The sequence below is a fragment of the Morus notabilis genome, unplaced genomic scaffold (genome assembly GCF_000414095.1).
Source record: "Morus notabilis unplaced genomic scaffold, ASM41409v2 Scaffold1340, whole genome shotgun sequence".
Taxonomy (NCBI): Eukaryota; Viridiplantae; Streptophyta; class Magnoliopsida; order Rosales; family Moraceae; genus Morus; species Morus notabilis.
In genome coordinates, this window is record NW_010362232.1 from 170,721 (window position 1) to 191,977 (window position 21,257).

The 21,257-nt window shown below is 35.2% G+C and overlaps 3 protein-coding genes across 4 annotated transcripts; 2 read left to right on the forward strand and 1 right to left on the reverse strand.

Annotated features, from left to right (window-relative positions):
* The first annotated feature begins 188 nt into the window (after window positions 1-188).
* On the forward strand, window positions 189-7,319 carry LOC21394244 (chloride channel protein CLC-c). 2 transcript variants are annotated; one of them, XM_024167787.1, is made up of 8 exons: window positions 189-458; window positions 1,989-2,189; window positions 2,784-2,961; window positions 3,510-3,772; window positions 4,321-4,590; window positions 4,894-6,022; window positions 6,656-6,786; window positions 7,250-7,319. In XM_024167787.1, exons 1-7 carry the CDS (start codon window positions 304-306, stop codon window positions 6,749-6,751), a joined length of 2,292 nt encoding a protein of 763 aa, XP_024023555.1. In that variant the 5' UTR covers window positions 189-303; the 3' UTR covers window positions 6,752-6,786; window positions 7,250-7,319. The 2 variants fall into 2 exon arrangements, with proteins under 2 accessions (XP_024023555.1, XP_010099780.1); XM_010101478.2 differs by lacking the exon at window positions 7,250-7,319 and having other exon boundaries at window positions 6,656-7,162.
* A 3,337-nt stretch (window positions 7,320-10,656) lies between these two features.
* LOC21394245 (DExH-box ATP-dependent RNA helicase DExH9) lies at window positions 10,657-18,626 on the forward strand. Its single transcript, XM_024167783.1, has 15 exons — window positions 10,657-10,894; window positions 10,997-11,273; window positions 12,371-12,571; window positions 12,675-12,893; window positions 13,141-13,479; window positions 13,895-13,999; window positions 14,412-14,522; window positions 14,748-14,998; window positions 15,295-15,418; window positions 15,799-16,081; window positions 16,168-16,322; window positions 16,417-16,566; window positions 16,669-16,901; window positions 17,003-17,267; window positions 17,417-18,626. Exons 2-15 carry the CDS (start codon window positions 11,004-11,006, stop codon window positions 17,693-17,695), a joined length of 2,985 nt encoding a protein of 994 aa, XP_024023551.1. The 5' UTR covers window positions 10,657-10,894; window positions 10,997-11,003; the 3' UTR covers window positions 17,696-18,626.
* Window positions 18,627-19,962: 1,336 nt separating this feature from the next.
* LOC21394246 (formin-like protein 2) lies at window positions 19,963-21,123 on the reverse strand. Its single transcript, XM_010101480.2, has 2 exons — window positions 21,087-21,123; window positions 19,963-20,981 (listed from the first exon to the last, which is right to left on the reverse strand). The coding sequence occupies exon 2, from the start codon at window positions 20,608-20,610 to the stop codon at window positions 20,140-20,142; it is 471 nt and encodes a 156-aa protein (XP_010099782.2). The 5' UTR covers window positions 20,611-20,981; window positions 21,087-21,123; the 3' UTR covers window positions 19,963-20,139.
* Window positions 21,124-21,257: the final 134 nt, after the last annotated feature.

A 21,257-nucleotide genomic window follows, 5' to 3' on the forward strand; every position in this document is an offset into this window, starting at 1 on the left:
TGTGAAAAGGATGGTCCAAACTCCAAAGTCTTCGTTTTATTTCTAAAAAATAAGTTTATCCTCGTTACGAAACAATTAATAATAAAAAAATTAGGCTTCTGAAAACGTACAAAAAAAAAACACGGATATAATATTTTTTGAAAGCTCATATATCTATCTATCTATCTATCTATCTATATATATAGATATATATACGCATATCTAATGATTGGCGTTTGTTTCTTGGTTTTGGGCAGGAACAGAAAGAGTTGCTGAAGAAGAAGAATCCAGAGAGAGAGAGAGAGAGAGAGAGAGGGGTTAAAAATGGCGGACGAAACTGACATAGAGGTAGAGAGATTAGAGAGAGAAGGATCCGGAGCGTGTTTGAAAGAGCCGCTTCTCAAAAGTAGGATCAAATACACCTCTCAGATTGCCATTGTCGGTGCCAATGTCTGCCCGATCGAGAGTCTCGATTACGAGTATGTCGTCTTTTTTTTATCACCTCTCTTTCCTCTTCTCCGATTCTTTTCGTCTCCGGATTCTGTTTGGTTGCCCTGAAAATCGACGGAAAATGTCTTTGGATTTTGATTCTCTTGTGACTTGTTATGATATATGGTTTTTAGTGTTGAATTATATTCTCGTCGTGTGATTGCTATTTTAGTTTAGATTATCCTTTGTTTTGTTTGCCATAACACAGAGAAAAAGGATCGAAAATATAAGATTGTTTATGTTTAATCATATACATATATATTTTTGAAAAGAAATTCCTCGTTTTTTAACCAACATCAGGTGATTAAGAATAGCTGGTTTATTAATACAAAAATTGATCTCAGTTTAGTTAATATTTTTTCAATGTTAAATAAATGTTATACATTTATTTTGGATTTTTACCGTATAGTTTTTTCTTAATCCATATTTGATTCCTTTTCTCAACACCGTTTGTTTTGTTTGAGGAAGAGAAGGCACGCAGGGAAAAGACAAAAAAAAAATTAATCTCTCTTTTTTTTTTTTTTTTTTTTTTTTGTGGATGATTTATCTTAGAGGACGTCCAAACATCCTCTTAATTTTTTTTTTTTTTTTGTGTGGATGATCATCTTAGAGGACGTCCAAACATCCTCTTAATCTGAATTGAATGGCTGTTTAACGGTATCACCATATCAGTTTCTATTGTTTCAATTTTTTTAAAAAAATAATTAAACTAAAACGGTTGATTGAAAGCTCGATTTACTTTTTTTTTTTTTCCCCTTTCTTTGCTAATCAAAGCTCGATTTACTTTGTTCATAAATATTGTATGCATACGTTATATACGTATGAATGTGTGCATATACACGTATGGGTCTTGACCTGCTTGTTTGCATGTATCTATATCCAAGGTATGAAGTGTATAATTATATTAGTATTGTATTGGTTGTTTGGTTTGTTATCATCTCCATTACTCTTTCATTGGTCTTATCTAATAAATACTAATATATATATATATATATTATTTTTTTTTCCTTTATGAAATTCTGATTAATAGATATTTGCTACTATCCTATTAACAAAGGTTCCTTAACATGTTGCATATCAATATACTTGGAATATTAAAGTTATAGTGACAAGCCATTAATTGTTCCGTAGCATGATAACTGTAGAATCTAGATGGGCTAATAGCTCTTTAAATGTTAATCTTTTGGTGTCATCTCATTGAAAGAAACTTCATACTTTTTGGAGTTTTTAGTTCGACAACACACAGTGGTCTGGATGTCTATTTGGAGAAATGAACCTCGTTCATTTCACTAATTCGAGTTTTGCTACAGTAAAAGGCTCTCACATAAAGTCAGATCTCAACTCGAATTAGCGAACTAAACGTGCCCGAAGTACTTAACCGTGCTACGATTTAGTTATCTCAAAAGCCAGAAAGAATTTCTTATTCTGGCAAATTGTTCATGGAATGCTGTGTTTTATTGAAAATCTTCTTTAACACGTATATGCGGTTACTCACTCAATTCTCCCTTTTGTTTTGGTAGGATTGTTGAGAATGATCTCTTTAAGCAGGACTGGAGATCTAGGAAAAAGGTGGAGATATATCAGTATGTTTTCTTTAAATGGGCCCTAGCACTTCTAATTGGGTTATGTACTGGCCTTGTCGGGTTCTTTAATAACATCGCGGTTGAAAATATAGCCGGCTTCAAACTTCTTCTCACAAACAATCTCATGCTTAAGGAAAAGTAAGCCTGACTGCTACTGCCTGAATTTTGTCCAGTTTTCATGAATATTGCCTAGTTTTCAATGCAATAAAACCTTTTCCACTTTGTAATATGGATTATGGATCTATTTATTTAGCATGTGCATTTTTGCCAGTTGACTGTTTTTCTTGGGATAAAACATTGTTCATTTCTGTAATGAGTGTTTTCAAATGGCAGGACATGTTTTAATGTCTTGCCTTGTTTCTTAAGAATAGCTTGAATTGCTAATGCATTTTGGGTTTATTTCGAAAGTTATTGACTACTAGGTTTTAGCCTTAAAGGGCCTACACTAGACATTTCATTTTCAAGTCAATGACAGTTTATGTTCAGCGATATTGTGGGAATTGTACGGCATTTTCACTTGCACAAGTTAATGTATCCTACTAAAGTAATCTAATCTACTCAAATTAAGCTTTTGTCTGCGTTTCTGAGATGTATCCATTATCCTAGTAACTTACTTGGGGGTTCTTTTTCCCATCTTAACCTTTTTTTTTATTATATTTTTTATTTTGTTGGGTTTTGGTTCGTGTGCGTGTGGACGAATGGATTACCTTGTTGTATTTAACTCCAGTGCAGGTATTTTCTGGCATTTATTGTATATGTTAGTTGTAATATGGTGTTGGCTGCTGCTGCTGCGGTCCTTTGTGCCTACATTGCCCCTGCAGCAGCAGGTTCCGGAATACCTGAGGTGAAAGCATACCTTAACGGTATAGATGCTCATTCTATATTGGCACCAAGTACTCTCTTTGTAAAGGTGAACTGCAAACTGAAACTATCTATTTTTCTGGAAATACAGTATACCAATTTTTGACGGTCCATTTAATGAGTATAGCAGAAAAAACTTCTCGTAAGCTTCACATATTTTTCCTGAAGTGTAGCAAACTACTAAATTATTTTATAGTAACATTTATGATTATATAAAGTTAAGGACAGTCTCGAAGTTTTGCATCTCTAGAGGTATTGGCTTTCCAGTGGTGTAAATGACTTATAAATTCTTCTATAATAATATTAGTGTAAATATAAAGTTTGACTTTCTTGAAGTTGTGCTGATTATCACTGTTTCTGCGTGTCTGAGTTGTTTGTTATTTTCGTACTTTTCCCCCTCCATTTCTCTAATTTATTCATCAGTATCCCTAACTTGATAAAGTCAATGAATCAACCAGACCTAGAAATGATATTATTTAAAGCCATGGGTGTTTTTGTGACTTGGAGCGTAAAGTTGAAGGTACATGGGGCACCCAAAGATGATTACCTGAAACCAAGAACAAATTAAATAAGCTTGTGATTGCATGTTCTTGGCAGATTTTCGGTTCCATTTTTGGAGTAGCAGCTGGATTTGTTGTGGGTAAGGAAGGACCTATGGTGCACACTGGCTCCTGCATAGCTTCATTGCTCGGTCAGGGTGGTTCTCGCAAGTATCGTTTGACTTGGAAATGGCTCAGATTCTTCAAAAATGATAGAGACCGTCGGGATCTGATTACCTGTGGTGCTGCTGCTGGTGTTGCAGCTGCATTCCGTGCGCCTGTTGGTGGGGTCCTCTTTGCACTTGAAGAGGCAGCTTCATGGTCTCTCTCTCTCTCTCTCTCTCTCTCTCTCTATATATATATATATATATATATTTATATTTATATTTATATATAAATTTACCTAGACACATGTAGCGCAGACACATTTACCTGATCACATATCCCACTTTTATCTGCACGTGATTGTCAACATCCTTTGGTTGGTGAAAATAGAGAAGAACATGTAAGGATACTCAATGTGTTGGCCACATGAAAGTTTAGTAATTGAGGGTTTTGTCTGTTGTTATTCTTATTTTTGTCTGGCTATTAATTGCAACTCATAGGTCTCAATTTGAAAGTGGCAGTTCTCTCTTGTTTTTGTTTGGTTTACTCAATAGTCAAAAGGAAAATTTATTGGAGCTAAAAGATTGATGAATATGTAAAAAAGACATTGAATGCTTCCAAAATTCTCCAAACAGGTCTATTAAACAGCTTATTTATTCAGGAGACTTAGAGTCCTCATCAGTAATAATATTATCACCACTCTCACAGTATTTAGTTTTTATCGTCTCCGTCTTCTATTCTAACGTAATCTGCATCTACTGTAGGTGGAGAAGTGCTCTTCTTTGGAGGACATTTTTTACAACAGCTGTAGTAGCAGTGGTGTTGAGAGGTTTCATGGGAATTTGCAAAGGTGGTAAATGTGGATTATTTGGGGAAGGAGGTCTGATCATGTTTGATGTCACTTCAACAAAAGCTGCTTACAATGCAGCAGATCTATTGGCAGTAATATTCCTGGGAATCATTGGAGGCATTCTAGGAAGCCTTTACAACTTTTTTGTTAACAAAGTCCTCCGCATTTATAGCATCATTAATGAGTATGCCGTGACCTTTCTCTATTGCTTTTATTTGTCACGTGTTGTCATTACAAACATGATACTTTAAAAATGAAAAAGAAAAATTACAGACGCAAAAATTAACATATATAAGCCAATATTTTTGCTCCCCTTGCTCATTACTATAAAAATGCTGTAGTGATTTGAAGATTAACTGTTCTCTTTATCGTCCTCAATAATGAGCACAGAATTGTAGACTTTGATGTAGTTCCATTGGCCTTAAAATTGAAAAATAAAAATAAAAATAAAAAATTGATGTTTCTGACTATTTTGAATCAATTGCAGGAGAGGTCCTTTATTCAAAGTTATTCTTGTCTTGACCATTTCCATCTTGACATCGTGTTGCTCGTATGGACTTCCATGGCTCTCACAGTGCACTCCATGTCCGCCTTACCTCGAGGACCAGTGCCCCACCATAGGTCGCTGTGGGAACTACAAGAATTTCCAATGTCCACCTAACCAGTACAATGACCTTGCCTCCCTATTTTTCAATACCAATGATGATGCTATCCGGAACCTATTTAGCGCAGGCTCTGAAAAAGAATTTCACCTCAGCACTCTTTTCGTTTTCTTCATTGCGATTTATTTTCTTGGCATAATCACTTATGGAATTGCTGTTCCCTCAGGCCTTTTCATCCCTGTTATACTTGCTGGGGCCTCTTATGGGCGCCTTGTTGGCACTCTCGTTGGTTACTTCTCCGATCTTGATTCAGGTCTCTTTGCCCTTCTTGGAGCTGCGTCTTTCCTTGGTGGCACCATGAGAATGACAGTGTCACTTTGTGTCATACTTCTTGAGCTAACGAATAATCTGTTGATGCTCCCATTGATGATGCTTGTTCTGCTTATTTCAAAAACTGTGGCTGATTGTTTCAACAAAGGTGTGTATGACCAAATTCTGGTATTGAAGGGGCTGCCTTATATGGAAGCGCATGCAGAGCCGTACATGAGAAATTTGATTGCTAGTGATGTTGTCTCTGGTCCGCTAGTTACATTTTCCGGAATCGAGAAAGTGGGCAATATATTGCTCGCTTTGAAGATTACAAGGCATAACGGGTTTCCTGTGATCGACGAGCCTCCTTTATCTGATGCTCCGGAGTTGTGTGGTCTTGTTTTGAGGTCACATTTGCTCGTGCTGCTTAAAGGAAAGAAGTTTTCTGAACAGAGGGTGATGACAGGATCACAAATTATGAGGAAGATCAAAGCACATGATTTTGCAAAGGCTGGATCGGGAAAGGGAATCAAGCTAGAGGATTTGGACATCACAGAAGCGGAAATGGAGATGTACGTCGATCTCCATCCCATTACTAATGCTTCTCCATACACTGTGGTGGAAACAATGTCTCTAGCCAAAGCTGCAGTTCTCTTTAGGGACCTTGGCCTTAGGCACTTATTGGTGGTGCCGAAGACACCCGGGGTAAGAGGACTTTAATCTCTTTTATCTTTGAATCTTGGGTTATCCGAATTGTTAATTCTTGAATAACGAGCATCATGTTAATTTGGTTCTTGAACTTTAAATTTTGACAAAATATTACATGGACCTTTTTTTTCTTCTTCTTTTTTTTTTTATTTTTTATTTTTACCGTTTTTATCCTTGACACTAAAATTCAAGAAGGATTTCAGAAATTTCACAAAGAAAATCAAGTCCCAATCACATTTGTAACGCAAAATATTATCCTTATTGTTATTAAAAACCTTTAAAAACTAAAATATTTTGCATTCAAGGTAACTATTGTCGTAAAATAATTCAGTTACTATGTGATTGGGACGTGATCATCTTTAAGAAATTTGAGAAGCCATTATCCAATTCTAGTTTCAGTGTGAAAAAATCAAAACTTAAGGGGTGAAGTTGTCAAAATTAAAAGTTCAGGACCAAAGTGACACAATGTTCATAATTGAGGCACTAATAGTACTAAACTCTTGAATCTTTCTCTCACACAAAACACACATGTCCACCGATATGCATGTCAAATGTAGCTAAAACTACATCCAAGTTATGGTTCTGTGATTTTGGCTCTTGAACTTTTTTCATGAAATGCTGCACTTGCAGAGACCTCCAATAGTTGGGATCTTGACACGGCACGACTTCATGCCGGAGCACGTTTTGGGACTCTATCCGCACATCAATCTCCAGTCCCACAAGTAGAGGAAGCTATCAACCTCTTAAGAATTTTGGCAATGGTGACATCCTAATCATATTTATTTTATCAATATAGCCATTTTCTGTTTCTTGTAATTATTGTTAACATATCGATTCGAATCAAAATTATCATTTGAAAAAACCAATATTTATTTGGTTTTTTATCCTTCGAAAAAACCAATATTTATTTATATAGAAACCAATATTTATTTATCTAGAAACCAATATTTATTTATGTAGACTAAAAAGAGCCAGTGAGCCATCCATTGTTCGTCTTCGTCCCTGTTAATACAACTGCTCTCTTCCCTTCTCTCTCTCTTTTTTTTCTTTTTTTTTCTTGTATAGGAAAATAATACTTAAATAGCTAAATCTATACTCAGTTTCCAATTTTTGTGTACATTACAATTTTATTGAATAAATGGCTCTTGGAGAATCATACATATTTGTATATTTTCTTTTTCTTTCCTATTTTGATCTTACCACTGCTTATTCTATTTATTCTAGGGCAAGATACACTGTACTTAAAGCTTCCTGGGATGTATATAATTTGTGTGTAAAAGTGGCTTGATCAAGGCTTTTTAACGGCAGATTTGACGATGAATTTTTTATTTAACGGAAAAAAAATGAGAATTTTACTATTGATATTAATTCCTATTAGTAAAGTTCTGTTTTGATTTGCCGAATTTGTACTAGATTCTTAATTTTGTGTACTTTTTTATTTTAATTCAATCATAAGTTTCACGTTCATTTAGAAACATGCATCGCGAATAAAGATGACGTATTATAGAAAATTCAAGGAAAAAATGGATAAATGTCAGCGGAGTTATGAACATAAAAAACTCAAAACATTAAAGGGTAAACATGAAAATTCCCTTTAATTATAGCCCTGTAACAATGTGCCATTGAATTTTATAACTTAATATCGGTTCCTTCCAAGGATTGTAATTCGTGTCACGTATCATATTTTGATTATTTCTTTCTAAATTTATAATCAATTCGAACACGATTCGTGACACGAAATTTTTTAAAAACCACAACACGAACACGACACGATCACTTTTGGGTTGACACGACACGACATGAAAATGACCCGTGAACCCGAAATTGATACAAAAATTGTATACTACTTTATTTAATTTTTTACATATTAGAAATAATTTAAAATTCATAACACACTAAAATACAATAACATCCATTGAAATTAAGCAAATAATACTATGAGATTTTGAGTATACCTATCATGATATTACAAATTCATAATAAAATCAAAAATATGTAATGAAAAATATATGTATTTTTTAGTTTTTTACGAGTTTCGTGTCATGTTCGGGTTAGGCAGGTCCAACCCGAAATTGACTCCTATTTTTCGTGTCAAAGTCAACCCAATTCTGACCCGAACCTCTTTTTTCTCAACCCTAACTCGTGAAATTCGTGTCGTTTTCGAGTCGTGTTGTCGTTTCATGACCCATATTGCCGGCCCTAGTTCCTCCTATGTAGAAATGTTAAGGAAAAAAAAAAAACTCCTTTTTGTTACGACTTTGAATATAAATTCATTGAATAATGTAGGGTATTTTGACAACTCTATTATGTTTAAAGCTAACTTGAGTATTAAAGTTGTATTGATTTAAAAAAATCTACTTGTCCAAAAAAATTAAAGAACTTCAAAATTTTAAATATAATGGGGCTGTTCGGCATGGTTAAAAACTCAAAAAAAGGTAACTCGAGTTCCAACTTTATTTGAGTTCATGTTCTTTTAAGTTTGAACTCGAGTTTGGGACTAAAAATCGAGTTCAAGTTTCCCCTTCAACTCGAATTCAGAAACTCGAACTCAAATTAATAAACAGTATTTTTTCTATTCTTAAAAATGCTATAACTTTTTCGTTTTAATCCTGATTAAGATGATTTTTTTCTATGCGTTGACAACGAAAAGACGAATAAAATCTCACCCATATACCCTATTAAAATTTTTCATCAGCATTGAGTTTTTATTAAAATACTATCTAAATACAAATTCAAGTTTTGACTCACTCAAACACAAACTCAAAAAAGATTCTTATCTTAAACCATAACTCAAATGTACACAACCAAACACAAACTCAAGTTACAACTTCAACTCAAGTTATAATTCAAATTCAACTCAAAAACTACACTCAAGTCACACTCCAAAAGAACATGCCAAACATATCTCTCCTCTCATCTTCCCTTTTTTTTTTTTAAACTGCACAAGGAGGATTTAGTATAACAGTTGTCCATTAAATTGTTAAGCAACCCCCATTTTATACACGGGTTATTTATGTTAAAATCTTAACAAAAAGATTTTTTTTAAACATTTGACGCATTGAGAGAAGTGCGTGTTACGTTTTGAAAAGGGTTTTAATTTTTAAATGCTATAGTCGGGTGAGACTTTTTACAATGATATTTTACATATTCGCTCTTAAACTTTTTTTTTTTTTTGTTAGTTATATTTGCTCTTAAACTTATAGGGTTTTAGCAATTTATTTCTAAATTTTTAATTTTAGCAATATGCCATTTAAAATTTTAAAATTATTGCATTGTGCACCATTTAACTAATGTTGCTATTTTTTTTTTTTATCAAATTTAAGGATTAATAAGATATGAAAAATTAAGAAATTTGTGTTACGATTTAAATTGAAATGTTGTAATTTTTTTTATTGAACGTGATTGTTTGTCACCAATTTAACACTATTATTATCCAAATGGCGTACATTGTAATAGTTTCTAAATTTGGGAGATGAATTGTCAAAATTATATGGACAAACTTGAACTTTGTCACTTGCGTTAACATGCTCCCGAACTTTAAAATGTACATATTCTACTCCAGAACTGTGACATGTCTCTAACTTCCCCCCTCTGATTGATTCCATCAATTTTTTTAACATAAAATGCTTATAAATCCCTCGTAAACTTTTAAAATGTACCTATTGTGCCCCCGAACTTTGATTTGTCTCTACCTTTTTCTCATCTATCTTGATTCTATCAATTTTTTGAACGAAAATGTTGATAGTCATTAAATTATTAATTATGCATGATATTTGGGGTTTATTGAATGCCTTTCCCTTCAAAAACATTAGTTAAATACTAATTCTTAAAATATTAGATGGTTAGAGGCAATAAAGAGAGAAAAAAAGATGAGCAAACCTATAAAATGTATTGACCTTTGTTAGAAAAACCTTAACAAAGTCATTACTTTTTACAGATCTGTTTTTTATTTTTCTCTCTCTTTATTGCCTCTAACCAATTAATGTTTTAAAAATTGTGCCTAACTAATGTTTTTGGAGGGAAAAATATTCAATAAACCTAAAATATCATACATAATTAGTAATTTAATGAATATATTAACATTTTCTTTTAAAATTTGATAGAATCAAGATGAATGGGGAAAAGTTAGAAACATATTATAGTTTGATGGGCACAACATGTACATTTTAACAGAAATGTTTATAAATTCTCCGTAAACATAAGTGACTAAGTTTACGGAGAATTTATAAGCATTTCTGTTAAAAAATTGATGGAATCATAGAGAGGAGGGAAAGTTGGAGACATGTTATAATTTATGGGCACAACATGTACGTTTTAAAATTTAAAAGACATGCTGACACAAACAAAATTCAAGGAAAATTTATCCAAATTATAAATTTATTAGGTAAGTTAGTGAAAATACTTTTTTATAATTAATTCATGAGATTTTTTTTTGTAAGGCTTTTGATCGTAAGGATAATTTTTTATTGTTAAATTTAATTAAAATCACATTAAATTAAAAAAATATATAATAAATAATTTTTGAAATAAATTTAACAATTAAAAATAAAAAGTGACCGATATTTTTTTTTGGTCCGGTTAGAGAAACTCCCAAACATCATGAGAAGAAAGCTTTTTTGTTTCCTAAAAAATCCCACTTTAAATCCTTTTTTACCTCCTGAGCCCCTGAGTAGTGGCGCCGGCGATTTTCTTTCACTCTTCTCTGTTTCCTTGCACTTTGGGTTCTCTTCCGCCGCAACTTCCTCTCTCTCTCTCTCTCTCTCTCCCTCGCTCGCTCTCCCTCTCCCTCTCTCTCTCCCTCCCTCCTTCTCCTGTAAGGTACTCTCTAGAATTTAGTGATTCTCTCTTCGCCGCCTAACCCTGTTCAAGGTAAACCCAAAACCCTGAACGGCCCAATCTTACTTCCTCGTTTAACTTCATATAAAAATTCCATCTTTATTCATAGTTTTGAATTTGTCTTTTTTTTGGTAGAGTTTTGATGGGGTCGTTAAAGAGAAAGTCGGACGAAAACCCATCTGGAGAAACTCCCCAGAAACAGTTTCACAGAGACAATGGTTTGTTGGGGAGACTTGACGATGAACCCGTCGCTTGCTTGCATGACGTTTCTTACCCAGATGGTTATATTCCTCCTCCTTCTTCATCTTCATCTGGTAAAGAAGGTTTGGAGCCTGCAAAAGTCTTCCCTTTCAGTCTCGATCCTTTTCAGTCTGAAGCCATCAAATGCCTTGGAGATGGAGAATCCGTCATGGTAGGTTTCTTGTCTTGTTGTTGTTCTTGTATTTGGTGATTCTTATAGATTCCCATTTGATTTTTTCTATGTTGTAGACTTGTAGTTTAAGGTTTTTAAAAGTTCACTTGAGTAATGAGTTTTTAACTATAGAATTCCTTGTTTAGAAATGAATGATTAACATGTCATTTATGCCTGCTAAATGGTTGGAGAGGTTTGTGTAATCTTTAAGTTCCAAACACCATTATCGCCAGGATAAATACCAGCAGGAAAAATATATTGAGAGTATAATTGGAGCTGAGATTCAGTTGGGAACATGGACGATTTGAAGTTCCACACTTGTTTTTTTGTCCCTAAAGAATAAAGGGTTGTAGAGATAGAAGGTAGCAAATCCCGCTAACTATGGAAAGACAGTTCATCACCGCGAGGCATTAAGATCTTGTATAATTGGAGCTGAGATTCAGTTGGGAACATGGACGATTTGAAGATCCATACTTATTTTTTTGTCCCTAAAGAATAAAGGGTTGTAGAGATAGAAGGTAGCAAATCCCGCTATGGAAAGACAGTTCATCACTGCGAGGCATTAAGATCTTGTATGACGTGAATTGTCCATATAACCCGTTTACCATGGCGGGACTAACTTGACTGCAGACCTTGTCGATGAGAACGAGCAGCCTTACTATATGGTTTTTAAGTTTTATACATTTCTTGGATACTGTGGTTTTTAAGTTTTATACATTGCTAGGAAAGTATTCATCAGGGTTACACTGAAGGGGTGTACGATTGATCGTTATATGGAGCACTTTCCAAAAATTGGATTGACTTTAGGAGTTTCTTTCCTTCTTTCTTTTTATTTTTTATTTTAAAATTACGTGCTTATGAATTTTTTTGGGTCAAATTTAGATAGTATTTGATGCCATGATGCATGAGTTAATTCTGGAAAGATATTCCAATCCGAATGATGTGTCTATTTATGGGTTTTCTCAGTTATTCATTTGTTTTCCATTGCTTCTCAAATATAAGATTTAGTAGTATGGACTCCCCAACATATTTACTATAGAGATTGTTTGTTCATTTCCCTTGTCTTTGTAAGTGACTCCATTTTTCTTTCTTATTAGGTGTCTGCCCATACATCAGCTGGAAAAACTGTTGTAGCCTCATATGCTATAGCTATGTCTTTGCGAAATAAACAACGGGTTATATACACTTCCCCAATCAAAGCACTCAGCAACCAAAAGTTTAGGGAGTTCAAAGAGGAATTTTCAGATGTTGGATTGATGACAGGGGATGTAACTATTGATCCCAACGCATCATGCTTGGTAGACCATTTTTGCTTTTATGTGTTTTTTTTTTTCCCCTTAAACAAAAAAAATCTTTGCGCCTTAGAGTACTTCTCATGGATGGTAATTTGCATTAATGTAGGTTATGACCACAGAGATTTGGCGTAGTATGCAATACAAAGGATCAGAGATAACACGAGAGGTGGCTTGGGTCATCTTTGACGAGGTACATTACATGCGTGATAGGGAAAGAGGTGTGGTATGGGAGGAGAGCATTGTTATGGCCCCAAAGAATTCTCGATTTGTGTTCCTCTCGGCAACTGTGCCCAATGCAAAGGAATTTGCTGATTGGGTTGCAAAGGTGATTCATTCCTCTGCGCTTTGACTGAATATCCCTATTTGTGCTCTATGTTAGATTCAGGAGAATTGTTTTGCATATAAACAGTAGGATTACCAAGAGCATCTACAAGAGGGAGTGATATGGTCCTCTATGATTGCGGTCATTTGAAAGGAATTAAATTGTTTCTTTTTTCTATGGAGTTTTCTCATTTATGTATCTAAACAATCTTTTAATGAAGCTATTGTAACTGATATTTGGTGGAATGCAGATTCACAGACAACCATGTCACATTGTTTATACAGATTATAGGCCAACACCTCTTCAGCATTATATTTTCCCTTCCAGAGGTGATGGTCTCTACTTGGTGGTGGATGAAAATGGAAAATTTCGTGAAGATAGCTTTCAGAAGGGTTTAAATGCGCTTGTTCCCGCTAGTGAGGGTGAGAGGAAAAAGGAGAATGGAAAGTGGCAGAAAGGCTTGGTAATGGGTCGGCTTGGTGAAGAAAGTGACATCTTTAAAATGGTTAAAATGATCATTCAGCGTCAGTATGATCCTGTCATACTCTTCAGTTTTAGCAAAAGGGAATGTGAAGCTCTTGCAATGCAGGTAAAGATTTCATTTTCGTTTCAGTTAAGTTTGTGTCCTGCTAATTCCAAAAAATTATCGGTTCTAGTTCTAAATCTGGATATCATTAGATTCCGTTCAATAGAAACAGATAAAAAGAAAGAAATTCTGGAATATCTATTTTTTATGATTGCATTTTATTGTTCTTAAGGTGATGTTGAGAGAAGCCTAGGACCATATTATTTTCATGTTTAAAATATACCGTCAGGATACCTGTGTAATGTTATGTTGGACGGAACTCTTATTTGTGTATTGTTACTATTGAAAAAAAACGTGTCACTGAATGTTCAGCTGGCAACTTATTTATCTGTATGTCACGATCCTTTAGTTTTTACCTGTAGGAAAGAATTCAATTGATTTTATACATTCTGTTTTTCTTTCTTTTTTATTGTAATAGATGGCAAAAATGGATCTAAATGGTGAGGATGAGAAAACGAACATAGAGACCATATTCTGGAGTGCTATGGATATGCTTTCCGATGACGATAAGAAGTTACCTCAGGCAAGTTTTCTTCCCCTTTCTTTTCTGTCACTAGCGCATGAGTGCTAAGAATATTTTTACATAGGTTTAGACAGGAGCTTGGCAACTTCCTGATTCAATTGTTTCCGAGTGTTTGAGACTTGGCTTGACAAGTGCTTACGTATGTGAATAAAGAAGCATTAGCTCATGAGAATTTAGTATATATCGGGATAACTACACTAGTTACATCTGATTCACTTGTTCTATACTAGTATTTTTTGTTACAATACATAAACTTTTTTTTTCCTTTTCTTTTGGTAAGAAACTGAAAATTTCATTTACTGAGAAAAAATAAAACATATAAAATGGAATCATTTCCGTGCTTAAGATATTCATAACTATTGGTTTATTTCTTATTTATTTTCTTGTTGTCATATATTTTGTTTGTTCACAGGTTTCACATATGTTACCTCTTCTGAAGCGTGGAATAGGAGTGCATCATTCTGGCTTGCTTCCTATTTTAAAAGAAGTAATTGAGATATTATTTCAAGAAGGGCTGATTAAGGTTGGTCCTAGATAGATTTATGTTCCATATTTTTACTTCATAGAACTTTTAGTATAAAATGGACTATTTTTCATTTTTAATTCTGGGTCTCAATCAGCATTTCATAAACCATGCGAGGTGATTGTACTGGGGATTTTATCTTTTTTCTGTCAGTTCAAGCCTTATATAGTTCTTTTTGTATGTTTGTTTAACCGCTGTAAGTATTGAAACATATTTTATTTTTAGTGTTTGTTTGCTACAGAGACATTTAGCATAGGGTTGAACATGCCTGCAAAGACCGTTGTGTTTACCAACGTCCGTAAGTTTGATGGAGATAAGTTCAGATGGATATCTAGTGGAGAGTATATACAGATGAGTGGCCGTGCGGGTCGTCGAGGTATTGATAAACGTGGAGTATGCATACTCATGGTGGATGAAAAGCTCGAACCATCTACGGCAAAGATGATGCTGAAAGGAAGTGCTGATTGTTTAAACAGGTATTTGAAGTTCTTTTGCTCTAGCTTGTTCATGGAAAATAAATCTACTGAAAATTTTCTCCGTGGATGGAATTTATTTGATCATTGAAAATCTATTGGGTTGTGGAACTGGGACCACCATACATAGCCTAATTCATTCGAATTGAGAGAGAGATGAATTATCAACTCTTTGTTTTTGCATAGTGAGAGGAACTAATGACTGACCAGTTATTGGCATTTGAAAACATGATGAAAATGCCTTTGTTTCCATTCCTTGGAATTGCTTTTTATTTACTCTTTACTCCCTTTTGTTCCAGTGCCTTCCACTTAAGCTACAACATGCTTTTGAATCAATTGCGCTGTGAAGATGGTGACCCAGAGAATTTGCTCCGCAATTCTTTCTATCAGTTTCAAGCAGACCGTGCACTTCCTGATCTTGAGGTTGGTCATAACAGAGGCGAGATGTGTTTGTGTTTATGTTCATGAAATCTACACTATGATTAAGAATGAAAGAAGCATTTGAAGACATAATTAGCTTGGTTAACGACTGCATTTACTTTCAAACAAGCATTGAATGTTGTTACAAAAAATTGTAGTTTTACTCCAATCAAGTAGGAGATCAAATAAACGACATTCAATATGTGTTTGTGTTCAAATTGTATGTTTCTTATAAAAAAGTGTAGTTTACTCTCTCTTTTTCTATTTTTTTCCCCGCTTGTTCTCAGGGTTTTTTTTTTTTTTTTTTTTTTTTTTTTCCATTTTTGTGATCTTTATGTAGATAGAAAAGAAATGAACACTCTTTTTATCAATGTCATTTGCAGAGACAAGTACAGGATTTGGAGCTAGAAAGGGATTCAATTATAATTGAGGAAGAAGATAGTTTGAAGAATTATTACAATCTGTTACAGCAATACGAGAGTTTGAAGAAGGATATTCACGATATTGTTTTTTCTCCGAAGTACTGCTTACCCTTTTTGCAATCTGGTAGGCTTGTTTCCATCAAGTGCACTAGGAGTGAGGAAATTTCCCAGTCATTCTCTATCAAGGACCAGGTCACATGGGGAGTGATAATAAATTTCCAAAAGGTGAAGACGGCCTCCGAAGGTGAGAACGCTCTCTCTTTCAGTTTAGTGACTTCTATGGTGTTTTTTTTTTTTTGTGCTTTTTAAGTTGTGAAGTATATGGGGCAGATGATGCAAGTAGAAAACCAGAAGATTCAAGCTACACGGTGGATGTTCTTACAAGATGTGTGGTGAACAGAGATAGAATTGCGAAGAGAACTGTTAAGATTGTGCCTTTAAAGGAGCCTGGGGAACATGTTGTTGTTTCTCTTTCTCTTTCTCAGGTGAAGTGTGTGATACTTTTTTTTTTTTTTCTTTTCAAACTTTGTGGCTTTCATTTCTTTTATTTACTTATTTAGATGTTCATTTTTAAAACAGATTAATAGTTTAAGCAGTCTTCGTGTGCATATACCAAATGATCTTTTGCCCCAAGAAGCTCGGGAGAACACAATGAAAAAGATTTCAGAAATCCTTTCAAGATTTGGTGAGAAGGGAATTCCTCTCCTGGATCCAGAAGATGAGATGAATGTATGCTGTTCTTTTTCCTCTTTTATTATTTTTATTTCCCGTCTGTCTTTTACCTCGTCTTGCATGGATCGGTACCCAACCTTAACTTTTTCTGTTTTACAGATTAAAAGCAGCTCATACCAAAAGGCAGCTCGTAGGATAGAGGCTTTGGAGAGCCTCTTTGACAAGCATGAAGTGGCAAAATCTCCTCTTATCGAGCAAAAGCTCAAAGCATTTCACATGAAACAAGAATTGACAGCAAAAATCAAGTCAATTAAGAAAACAATGCGTTCTTCTAGTGCATTGGCTTTTAAAGATGAACTTAAAGCAAGGAAACGAGTTCTTCGGAGGCTAAGGTAATTGAACTTCTCTGCACTGTCGTACATACATACAATGCATGCTTATGAACTCAGTTAATGTTTGCTAATATAATGTGCGTGGATGAATTTACTTGCAGATACGTTACGAGTGATGATGTTTTAGAGCTGAAGGGGAAGGTTGCTTGTGAAATTAGTAGTGCTGACGAGTTGACCCTTACCGAGCTAATGTTTAACGGTGTTCTAAAGGACATTAAGGTTGAAGAGATGGTATCTCTCCTGTCTTGTTTTGTGTGGCAGGAAAAACTTCAAGATGCAGCAAAGCCTAGAGAAGAACTTGACCTGCTTTTTGTACAATTACAAGATATAGCTCGCAGAGTTGCTAATGTTCAGCTTGAGTGCAAGGTACGGATAAAATCTTCTCTTAATGCTAAATGTTGTGCAGTTGGAATTTTTGCTTATTCAGGTTAAAATATAATCTCTACGTCGTTTTTTTTAACACACATTTCTGAATACTCTCTCTCTCATTCTCTGAATTTTGTACCGCATCACAGGTTCAAATTGACGTTGAGAGTTTTGCGACCTCATTTCGACCCGATATCATGGAGGCTGTATATGCTTGGGCAAAAGGTTCAAAATTTTATGAGATCATGTCAGTTACTCCGGTTTTCGAGGGTAGCTTGATCAGGGCAATTAGGAGACTGGAGGAAGTCCTTCAGCAGCTTATTGAAGCAGCTAAATCTATTGGAGAAACTGAGCTTGAAGCCAAATTTGAGGAGGCTGTTTCCAAGATCAAGAGGGACATTGTGTTTGCCGCTTCTTTATATTTGTAGTTCGCACCTGAAAACTTAAATATCTTTAGGACGACGCCTCTGGAGTTTAACAAGAAGGAAACATATTGGTAACTTACATCGTTAGTGGATAAAAAAACATTGGAGCATGCGGCGAAGATGATCGGAATCATTCATTCTTTAGCTTGGGAAGAATAAATTGCGGATTCGAAGACAAAATTTGTGTATAATCCTTTCGAGTGTCACTGGGCAATACCCATTTTGTCAGACTCGGCGGGTTGAGGAAGTTTTGTTTTCTAACTAGTGTTTTTTTTTTTTTTTCTATGGCTGGAGGCTGGACAGGCTTAAGCTTGTATCAACAAAATGACTGGTGTACTCGAATGCCTCACTTGTCGTGCCCGGTATGTGGGGTTGTAGTTTCATTCATTTATTATTATTATTTTTAGGAAAATTTTGAAGATTCTATTCTAGATTGAAAGCGGACTGCTTGGGAGGCTGTGGTAAATTTTTTTGTATTAGCACTAGGTGGTGCTATATGTCAGGTTGTGTAATATATTAATGCACCAGTTAAAAACTTGGGAGGCTGTGGTAAGAATAGGGTAATTTCAGGTTTTGTAGTAACACACACACATAAGTGGGAAGCTCGTGGAGGATGTAGACGGATGGGCAGACCATGGGCAGACCGTTGAAAACTTGGATGAAGGCAGTGAGGGAGAACATCTTAGTGGACGTTTGGTTCGTGAATTCAGAATCATTTTTGATTTACGTGTATTTTTTGTGAGAGAAATTACTGTAGCGAATTACGAATCATGATTCGAATCATAGTACGAATTTACTAACTAAACACAAGTATACTTGATGATATGTGGGAAGATCGCATTGCTTGGAGAAGCAGAATCTGTGTAGCCGGTCCTGATTGTATCGAGAATATGCTTTGATGATGATGAATATGGCACTCATACTTAGAGGGAATTTTTTTTTTTTTTTTTTTTTTTTGGGAACAATAGGATATTTTATTAACCAGCCAAATCGGTTAAACAAGCATTACCAACAAAAAGGGGAATAAAATCCACACCAACAATCTCAACATAGCCATAAAAAACTGAAGTTGCTAACAGGTGGGCAACTGTGTTCTTACCACATGGAATATGATTGCAAACAATACCACCATGAGTTTGTGTCATCGAAGTCTTGTGTATATTCAATAAATAGTGTTTGCAGCTTCCAGGGAATGATACGAATGAACAGCTTGCACAACATTAACAGCATCAGATTCCTCCACAACATCCCTTCCATTTTGTTTCAAAAACCTCCACATTACGAGACCACCAAGTCACGAACCGGACCAAACCTACATAATCCGTCAAACAAAAATGCGTAAATTAGGCCAGAGAGCACAGCGATTCCAAACCTCTTGTGCCCCATTGCAGCTCCATAAAGCATGCCATACCGTCTCCTCCGCATCCTGGCACCGTGGACAAGGACAACACTTGAGCCCTCTTTTAGTCAGATTACTGAAAACCGGAAGAATACCATGGAAAGCTTTCCACAGAAATATTTTAAATTTTTTTCCGGAATTGAGAGGTTCCATAGGCAAGACCACCAGCGAGCATCATCCCCCACCCCAGACGACGTATGATTCTTTTTGAAGTTCCAAAGCCAGCCAATATCCGGATTTAACCGAATAATTACCACTCTGATTAAAATGCCACACCAATCGATCCATGGGATTGCGGCTACCTAGAGGAATACCGGCGGTAACGCTTGAGTCGAGAGAGTCGGGATGTGAAACAAGTGGATTTGTTTAAAAGTGCTCATTATATTGAGGCATACCAGCAAGCACTCACACTCTCAAACCTTGTCCTCATAACCAACTATAATTCTTCATTTTACTATAAGTGGAAATAAAAGAAATACATGAATAAAAAAGGATAGACAAAAAAAAAAGTAAAATAAAAGATTTTGCCGAATGTCTTGGGTGCTCTCTCTAGAATCACATGGTTAAAAAAGAAAAAAATTCAGCAAGAAAAGTATTGTTGATTTTAGGATATATCATCACTGTAAAATCAACTCCAAGGAAACATGAAGAATAGAGAAGAAACGGCCGAAGTTTTTTTTTATTTTTTACTTTAACACAAATAAAAACAAAACAAAACAACACAAAAATTATTGTTAGAACGTCTGAACAGGGATTGTTTCTTTTGTTTTTGAAAATTAAAATGGATTATTTCATATACACGCATATAATAAGAAAGTATAAACAATAACATTACTACTCTCAAAAAACAACATTACATTTTGCATCCCAGAGCCTAAATATATATATATATAATACTTTTCCTGGTTGTCACGACGTATAATTACAGACCTCTTATGCTTCAAATAGACTCCTTATAACACATTATTCCCTTATTTATGTTAAAAAAGGGCAGTCTAAATTCTAGACACCTTGAATTTTGAGGCCAAAAATAAAATAAAATAGAACTTCACTTAACTTCTTTGATGAGGTAACAAGGAATGAAGCAGCGAATAAGGTGGATGCCAAAATCAAGAACACAACCAAAAAGGCCACCAGATCTCTCAGTTTTAGCATTGCGTGTCGAAACCGGAATTCCATACACTGGATCCGGCACCATGTACTGCTGGTAAGATGAATTACTGATCTCATCATCAGGCATTGCTGCATAGTCAAACTCCGGGGCTGCAGGCTGCACCACTTGTGCAGCCAAAATGGCTTCTTCTTCAGACGTGATCCACAAGGACTGCGGCAGTGGCGGGGCTGAGGGCTCGGCTCGGGAGCATGAGCAGCAGGAGTGGTGATTAATTTGAGGCAGCGGCGGAGGTGGTGGCGGCCTGGAAGGAGGAGGAGGAGGAGGATAGTAGGGAAGGTAGTTATAGGCCTTTTTCTTTCTCTTCTTTCTGGACCAGATCTTGAGCCTTTTCATGGCTTTGATCATTGGGTATGTTGTGAAAGACGAGAAGAAATTGTGTTTTTTTTTTTTTTTTTTGGATTGTTGGTGAGACTGCGAGTTATAGAGATTTTGTAGGGATGGGAAAGTTGCTTATGATGATAAAGGCATTGGAAATGGCATCTTTGGAAAAACAAAAAAACAAAAACAAAAGGTGGGGTTTCTGGTTTGTCAATGGCTTTGCATTCTTTTGGCCCTTTTTTTTTTTTTTTTTTTTTTTCAATTTTCAAATCTTGTAACCGTTGGGAACCCACTAGAAAAGCAGTCCTACTTAAAAAGGATACAGATCTGAGATTTGAGTAGACCACCGACCCTTCTATTCATTGTCAACAAACAGTAACGCATGAATAAACGCTTGGCTATCAAACACAAAAGGAAAAACAAAGCACAACGTGTCACACATTATAATTGTTACACACTTTCTTTCAAGGGAAAATTCAGGAACATCTAGGGGTATTACAAACCTGTTATTTGCCTCAAACTTCCTTGCCAAAAGCAAACTAGTCCCTCTAAGTAGCTTGCTGTTGTTAATCGCTCCGGCAATAAAATTAAGATCCCGTTCATTTTACCGATTCGAGTTTAGAATTCAAGTTTTATTATAATAAAAAATTCTCAAAAATAATCACATCTAATTT

Excerpts from the sequence above, each read along its gene's own strand:
- LOC21394244 (XM_024167787.1), top strand. The coding sequence starts at position 304 with ATGGCGGACGAAACTGACATAGAGGTAGAGAGATTAGAGAGAGAAGGA. Across the intron at positions 459-1,988 it reads ATCGAGAGTCTCGATTACGA|GATTGTTGAGAATGATCTCT; the intron begins GTATGTCGTCTT and ends TTGTTTTGGTAG. Across the intron at positions 4,591-4,893 it reads ATTTATAGCATCATTAATGA|GAGAGGTCCTTTATTCAAAG; the intron begins GTATGCCGTGAC and ends AATCAATTGCAG.
- LOC21394245 (XM_024167783.1), top strand. The coding sequence starts at position 11,004 with ATGGGGTCGTTAAAGAGAAAGTCGGACGAAAACCCATCTGGAGAAACT. Across the intron at positions 13,480-13,894 it reads GTGAAGCTCTTGCAATGCAG|ATGGCAAAAATGGATCTAAA; the intron begins GTAAAGATTTCA and ends TTATTGTAATAG. Across the intron at positions 16,902-17,002 it reads CGAGTTCTTCGGAGGCTAAG|ATACGTTACGAGTGATGATG; the intron begins GTAATTGAACTT and ends ATTTACTTGCAG.
- LOC21394246 (XM_010101480.2), bottom strand. The coding sequence starts at position 20,610 with ATGATCAAAGCCATGAAAAGGCTCAAGATCTGGTCCAGAAAGAAGAGA.